This window comes from Trachurus japonicus, chromosome 3 (genome assembly GCF_045865225.1).
Source record: "Trachurus japonicus isolate A0001 chromosome 3, Traja_1.0".
NCBI classification, from domain to species: domain Eukaryota; kingdom Metazoa; phylum Chordata; class Actinopteri; order Carangiformes; family Carangidae; genus Trachurus; species Trachurus japonicus.
In genome coordinates, this window is record NC_140909.1 from 22,757,730 (window position 1) to 22,766,015 (window position 8,286).

At 42.3% G+C, this 8,286-nt stretch overlaps 1 protein-coding gene across 1 annotated transcript; it reads left to right on the plus strand.

Annotated features, from left to right (window-relative positions):
• The first annotated feature begins 3,268 nt into the window (after window positions 1-3,268).
• LOC146989982 (high choriolytic enzyme 1-like) lies at window positions 3,269-4,237 on the plus strand. Its single transcript, XM_085767165.1, has one exon. The coding sequence runs from the start codon at window positions 3,460-3,462 to the stop codon at window positions 4,234-4,236; it is 777 nt and encodes a 258-aa protein (XP_085623291.1). The 5' UTR covers window positions 3,269-3,459; the 3' UTR covers window position 4,237.
• Window positions 4,238-8,286: the final 4,049 nt, after the last annotated feature.

The window sequence follows — 8,286 nt, forward strand, 5'->3', positions numbered from 1 at the left end:
TAAATGGAAAACCTATGAGTTAAGAACATGTGATGTGCTGTTAAAGGGAAAACCAACAGACGATAGAGTCTTAATGAGCTCAAGCTAAAACAGAAAAACGATCTTTACATAATTGTGCCAGTAATAATCCAGAGTACTATAACATAATTCAACATTCACAGGCAGATTTTTCTGCATTTAACACTTTTTCATGTACTTTAACATCAAGTTGTTGGACTTTTCAAGGACTTCCCTTAAATTCAAGGACCTGGTGCAGCAGATTTTGAGACACAGATCAAAGTTATAATCACTGTTACCACACTAAGAATTTGTATAATGAGCACTTTAGAAGCACAGTAGCTCACAGACAACAATTAAAAAGAGAGTGGGGTTTGAATGTGTGAACACTACAGTGATGGCAGACTGTGGTCTCTTTCACACACATGCAGACTGTGGCATGCAGCTTATTTACTGAATGTAAAGAAATAAAGAAAAATGTAACTGTCTATTTTTGTACAGAATATAAAAAGCCAAGCTCCATAATGTCTGTTTTCAAAAGCTTTCAAGGATTTAATTTTCAAATTCGCAAACTTTGTAGGATAAAAAGCACCAACAAGATCAACTACTTTACATTTTTCTAGTGGTAATCAAGCAGGATGTTTGATACTTCACTGTACAAGAGTATATTGGGAGTAGTGCGAATTAACAAATTTTTCCTCCACAGCAGCAGAAAACAAGTTTCTATTTAAGTCTTTCAGAGTTTTCATTTTGCCTTCATCTGCAAGACAAACAAATGATATTAGGAAGATGAAGTTGGCGACAAAGCAGAGCTTTGGGGGTTGGGGAGGGGTACACATGGCTCATATGTGTTTGTTTGTTGGGACTTTGGCCAAATATAATAGGAGTGATGTCACTTATTTGCCCTTCAGAGTTGCTCTGTGTGTTTTTCAACTCATGGGCTTCAGTGTTAGTGGAGAAGAGTCTAAATCTGAAAAGCAAACAGTCCATACCACTGCTTGTATCCGTGCTCCAATTACATTACATATACATCATATGTGTGTGTGTGTGTGTGTGTGTGCGTGCGTGCGTACGTGCGTGCATCTATAAATCATCCCTGGTTTTTACCGACAGATGACGCCTGTTACATCATCTCTCAAGCTGATCTGACTCATTCTAAACTCTGCGTCTTGCATGTACCATTGCTGTATGTGCTAAGAGTGTAATTGCTGATGTCTGGCATTGTCTTGTGTATTGTGTGTCAGCATGTATGGCTCTATAATTAGCTGTCAGTATGTCTCTGCTCTGCTTTAAGAAAAACAAACGGCTGTAATTTCATTGTTCCTGCTGAATGAAGTGATGCTAATTCTGCTCCTTTCACACATATGACCAGTTTCTCTTTTGATAAGTTATATTGAATTTCCCCCGCTGAATGCCATCTTTGCTTGCTGGCCTCATTCATCCAATCACCCCCCAGTGTTAGCTTTTCAGATTTGTGAGGGGAATGATTTTCATCTGCAAACAAACTGCTGTTCTTGATAGAATTCCTCCGTCCAGCCTGAGTGTTGTTATTAAGCAACCTAAAATGACACAGTCTGCTGGGGGGGTCTGCCAGTGGAAAGATGCTGTCCATTAGCTGTCAACAATGACCACTGGGTCTACCCTCCCATGGGACTGGCAAGCAAGGCATCGTCTCATCCTGAGTCTGGCTGAGAGATCACACAGGCCCCATTGTCTCAAACAGCCTGGGGTCTTATTGTAGCAGCGCCTCTGGGAAAGGACGAGCCTTCACGTCTGTGGTCCGCTAAAGAATGGGCTTTCTCCAGGCTAAGGCCATGAAAACTGTAAGGGATGAATCTAGGGGGACACAGAGAGGCTACGGAGTAGATTTGGAATAGGGGCACCCCTCCTTAGACGGGTTTGGAGTCCCCATCCAGACCTCCCTCTCCCTCTCCCAGTGCTGACCTCCCTTCTCCACCTCTGTTTAATAATGCCTGGGCCTTGGTCATTATTTTGGGCAGATGGAGACGGGGGCAGCCAGTGAAAGGAGCTGGTGTCACTCCTGAGGAGAGGATGGTAGGGATGACAGAGAAGAAAAAGCGAATCAGAGAAAAGATCAAAAGCAGAAGCTCGCCTTTCACTCGCCTGAAAGCGCTAAAGAGGATAAGGAACGATCGGGCCTGGGGTCTCCTGTCCTCTCTGGCAATTAGACTCAGCTGATGGAGAGAAAGGCGTGAATGGCAGGGTTCAAGGCCCTCTCTAGGACTCACACAACGGGAAGGAGTTTTTTCCCCGACGCCTCCTTTATCTCCCTCTCCTTTCAGAGTGTCAGAAATGCAGCTGAAATATCTCTCCAAAAAGACAGCACAATCCCCAATGCCAAACCTTAATCACAGTGGCTGATGAGATTGAGGGGAGAGGGTGATGGGGAGGGGGGGGGCATTTGAGAGAAAACACATTCTTTTCACAATTCATCTTTACACTTTATGAGGCCAGGCTTCAAGGGAGGTGTAGTACGTTTATGTGATAATTAAATTGAACAAACAAGTTTCATATTTTCACGAGATAAGAGAAGATCCAGGGCGCATTGCTAAATGCCAGTAAAATAAATATGTCATAAAGTTTTACAATCTATCACAGACTGAAGAAGATGTTTTGAAGGGCTGAGGATTTTTCATCTTTCACTTCGTAATGAGAAAATTAGATGAAGAATATTAGAGACACTCAGAGTTTAAACCCGCAGACATCAAACTAATGGCAAACAAATTCACAGAGAATACCTGATAAATTTGCATGAATGCATCAATAAACAAATGTAAATGCTGCACACTCACTGTCCCTGATGGAGGGGCAGCCATGACGGTTTTATACAATGGGTACCAGGCCATTGTGTGAAACCATCAGTTCTGCCCTGTTTCATACAATTTAGTATTCATTTTTTTCTGATGAGGGAGCCATCTCAGGCAAGGCCACAGCAACACGTCCCACAGGAACCTATTACCATCTTCTACATATGCAAGAGTTTCAATAGGCCGTCTATCATCCTCACAGAGGGACACGCGGCTTTTGCTTCTAACTTTAACAGCTTGTCATAAAAGGCACACAGGGGATTTCAATTACGCAGGTCATCATAGTATTTGGGTCACAGGAATTTAACTGGTTTAATTTTAACTTATATGCTTTGGTAAAGGTTGTGAGCAAGCCGCTTGTAAAGGAAAGACTTAGAGAGAAGGAAAGAGGAGTCATTTGACACAAGAGGAGGACAAAGAAAAACTTTGGGGGATTAGATGTTGAAACAGTAGGTTTGTCTGTGGAGTCCTCCCTTCACAGGTTTATTTAGGCCTAGCAGTGTGGACCCCAGCCCATAATCCTCCTGCAGACACACCTGCAGAGGAGAGTATAAAACCCTGGACTGCACTGAGTCAAACATCAAGCTTCAAACAGTCTCTCCTCAGAAGCTCCACAGCCAGACTGACCCTGAAGATGACTCCCTCTGCCAGCCTGCTGCTGCTGCTCCTGCTCGGCCTCTCTCAGGCTCTTCCTCTCCAGGAGGAAGGAAGTGAGGAAGATGACACCATCGACATCACCACCAGGATCCTCACTTCCAACAATGGCACCGATGAGATCCTGCTGGAAGGAGACCTGCTAGCTCCCAGAACCAGAAACGCCATGGTGTGCTGGTCCCAGAGCTGCCTGTGGAGGAAGGCCTCCAGCGGCTATGTGACAATCCCCTTCACCATCAGCAGGGAGTTCACCGGCTGGGAGAAGCAGAAGATCGACTCTGCCATGAAGTCCTACCACAGCAGGACCTGCATCCGCTTCGTCCCCCGTCAGAACGAGTACGACTACATCAGCATCGAGAGCAAAGCTGGATGTTTCTCTGCTCTGGGCAAAGAGGGAGGCAGACAGATACTCTCTCTCAACAGGCAGGGCTGCCTGTACCACGGCATCATCCAGCACGAGATCAACCACGCTCTGGGCTTCCAGCACGAGCAGACCAGGAGCGACCGCGACCAATACGTCAGGATCAACTGGCAGAACATCAACCAACAGATGTCCTACAACTTCTACAAGGAGAACACCAACAACCTCAACACTCCCTACGACTACTCCTCCATCATGCACTATGGGAGAACAGCCTTCTCCATCAACGGGTATGACTCCATCACCCCCATCCCCGACCCCAACGTCCAGATCGGCCAGAGGCAGGGCATGTCCTACTGGGACATCATGAGGATCAACATGCTCTACGGCTGCTAACTGTGATGCTTCTGATCTGAGTTATGATGTAGTAAAAGAATAAATAGCTCTATGACAAGTGCAACTTTGTGTTTTTTTCTTTCACAATCAGGGAAGATGATATTATTTGTGTATACAGTAGTATTTGTGTGCAAAAGCTCTGATCTGTAGTTTTGACTCACAATTGAAATAAATTCAAGAAAATGATACATTCGGTTTCTGGCTTTGCAGACAAGAAGACCTGAAAATTTCTGATCTCATTTTCTTTTAAGGATTGTGGAAATGAGCTGCATTTTCCGTACTGTCAAACAGACAAAGAACTTATTCAACCAACAGGAATAATGTGTGGATCCAAACTCCAATTTTCCAAAAACCACTAAAACACGGATGCACTGGGCAAAATGTACCTTCATAACGAGTTTGAAACCGTTTTGTTACATTGTGATATTGAATTCAACCCAAGAAAACCTATTGGTTACAATAGGTGTCTAGTAAACACATAAGCACATACGTAGATTCAAGTATTGGCTATATGACTCAAATTTTTTATCTAAAAGTGGACCAACAAATGGATGAAACATCCAGCTCTAAGTTGTAGCCTACAGATGCATTACGAAGAACAAAAATATCAACTTTTATTTGATCAATATTTCATTATTATCAGGTTCATTAGCCTACATTCAAATGAATATGTTTGGTACTGTATATGACAGAGTCAAAGTTGGGGACCTTGAGTTCATCTGACAGGGTTGTGGTGGGGGTGTCTCGGTCCGCTATCAAGTGAACTCTAGAGTGGCTTACTTCTGGTGTGAACCCAATCCGCACCAATAACTAGGCATCATTTCATCCATTCACTCAAGGGGATGCATGGATTCTGTGAACAAGAGCTGCTGTTATGATGAACCAACTATTTTATTTTTACATGTTTGTGATTGTGAATTTATTATTGTCCACTTCCCGCTCGTATGGCAAAAGAAAAAAAGTTGTGGTATGCTCTCATTAATGCCTGTCGTCTTCTGTCTGATTGCAGGGGATCTTAAGCTAAATGCATGTGTGAACCCACAGGAACTTTGTTGAAACAAACTATTTGAGACCAGTTTTAAAAACGTCCATCTTCAGTGGGAGCTGATGCATTGAGGCCACAGGCAAGAGGGGGTTGGTGCAAAACTGCTGTGAGACGGTTTCCATGGAGTTAGGGCAGGACAATGTTTTGCTCTATTTGCTCTATTATGACCACAACATTCAGTGCTTACAGTGCGTCATTTTGTAATAATTTAAATGGAATGAGTGAATCATTCACATCCTGGATCTTACCTGTTATGGATATGAGCTGCAGATTAGAATAAACATCTTAAAATGTATTTAAATGTGGTGGCAAACAGAAATGTGTAACTGTGATTGTTGCAGTTTGCCAGAGGGCGGTTTGATGTGCATTAAAAACACACCTTAATACATTAAGCATTATTAAATTATGTGATTCTAACAAACTTTTAGAAACAAGACTATTCATTCGTAATATTCAGATGTCTGAAATGTAACAGACAAAAGGCTGACCTAACATCAGTGCAGTGGTCTCGCACCATATCATTTTGCATCTCCTCTGTCGATCCGAGCTCCTGGCTGCTCGTAGCCTCGGGCTCCTCTGGATCTAAGGCTTTGATGTCGGCCTGCTCCGGGGACAGCACAGTCATCCCACAGCCTCTGAGCAGCTGCACGGGCACTACCCACTGTGTCTGTGATTTACCTGGACCCAGACTCCCTGAAGGATTGTCAACACTGTGGGGAGCGGTGGGGTGGTCTGTGGAAAGTCCAAAAGGTCAAAATCAGGCTCATTACAGAGACGACATAGAGGTAATGATTATAGACTAACCAAATGTTTTGAAAATCAAGGAGAAGTTGAAATATTCCCTGTTGATGTAAGACTGTAAAAAAAAACATACAATTAAAATAAATAAATCTTTAGTTGACAAAATGAAAAATCTAGAGACTGATCTTTAAAAGGAAGAGTTTGCTATTTTTGGCAACATGCTTATTCTCCTTCTTAGAGCTGGAAGAGAGGATCACTCATGTACGTTCACTAAAAAAGAGACATTTTTAGAATGGGGGCACTGGAACAGTTACAGTATAACACTTTTCACATTTCTGTCAGTATCTTGGAGCTGATTTAACTCATTGATAAACTAGACCCTAGTTACATCTTCCTTCAGTAAATTGTGTAGTTGGTATCTCTGCAACATGAACAGAACAAATGTGGTTTACAGGTTTAGTCTCAGACAAACAAGAAGTGAAATGCAGCAATTAGTCTGCATTAATTGTGTTTCCCAGGGTAATATGATATAGCCTAAAGATCACAACTCCATATTGAAAGCTTTCAACTCTTAATTATTACATAACCAGTGTAAAAGTGGAAGCAAAGTGTATTAGTGACTGCCTGTCATAAAACGAATAAGACATTTAAACAAGCTTAAACAACTGAACATTTGTATGCGTGTATTGTTACAACTCTGGTAGTTGTATGATGCCTCAACTAATAGCTAAAACATTAGCATTGACAATTTACACAAAAGATATGTACTCAGATGTACAACATTTTTATTTTTATCAATTTAAATTTGAAGAGTGAAATTACAAAGTAGCAAGTGAAGCTTTTCCTCTAAAATTGGTGCTGCTTCCTCATGGGCGGATGAAGACTAAACTGAGCAGTTAATCAAGTGATATCAAGTGTTACATCTGACCCACAGTCTCCCCGCCCTAAACCCTGTAAACCAGGTTGTTTGGCTCCGTCCACCAGCACCTGTAAAGCTCACTAATTAACACGTGAGATGTAATTTGTTAATTCGCACAAATCTCAACTCAAAGAATTACATGTTGCGATTTTACAAAGATTATGTGCTGGTCTATTCCTTGGCTGGACACAGATTACTTCCTGGGGTATATTGCCTAGCAACAGTGGGAATGTAATTTGCCACTCCCTCTGACTTCATATACAATAACAATCTTTGTATATTAAATTCATTAACCCATATGCTTTGCTCTACTTATTTTCTCATTGAAAGCTACAAGTTCATTCAGAAAGTGGATGCAGAGGTCAAACTGCTCACTCAAGCCGTGCAGTGTGAAAAGCTCTCCTTCGTGAAAACACATTACAGTAGCCTAGTTAGCGAGAGCTCAACAGCAGCGTTGGTCATGACTGTCATTATCAGAACTGCTTCAGGATCATCATACATCTCTCATGACGAGAGCCGACGTTTTAAAAGATGAATTAATTCAAAGAGCTGAATACCTGACATTTCAACGGAGCAGCTTTTCACTCTCACCAGCTTCCAGTTTGAAGTTACACCATATTTCTGCTTCTAAAGCATGTTTCATCTCATTTTCTTTGAGAGTGTCCATGTGGTTTGAATCCAGCACCAGAGTGTGAGGGTGAACTGTCACAGAAATACACTGAGAGCCATAATCTAGCCACCTGGGCTGTCAGTGTGGACACAGCTCCCTGCTGCTCTGCAGTTTGCTCACTGGTGATCTCATATGTCCGGACCCAGTTAAACACTGTGTTGCCCATTAGACCAAATGGTCCACGCTGGATGTATTTGTTAAATAACTAATATAGACTTAATAGATAATAATGGCCTTTCACACCCTCTACACAGCTTTATATGCAGCTTTCCTCTCTGCACACTCTCACACAGACACACACTCACACACAGCTGAATATTCTCAGGTCCGATATTGAGTTGTAACAAGTCTTTTGAGACCTATCAGCTGCCGTATTTGTGGCTCATCAGAATGCATGTGCCACATCACATTAGTCCCCACGTGTGAACCATGATTTTACTTGGTAATTCTGAAGTGCCTCGCTGCCCATACATATTCATGCCGAGCCTATAAGTGTCAAATTGAGATGTCCTTCCAGTGTCCTTGACAGCGGGTTATTAATATTGAATACCTAAGTCAACATTATAACTAGATGAAGAGATACACAGGTCATCGTCTGCCATGTTCTCCACACCCTCTGTCCTCAAGACTATTGAACAAATGATCAAATTATTTCATGTGTGTGTATGTGTAGCA

Bases quoted from the DNA above. Each gene is read 5' to 3' on its own strand.
- LOC146989982 (XM_085767165.1), top strand. From the start codon at position 3,460: ATGACTCCCTCTGCCAGCCTGCTGCTGCTGCTCCTGCTCGGCCTCTCT.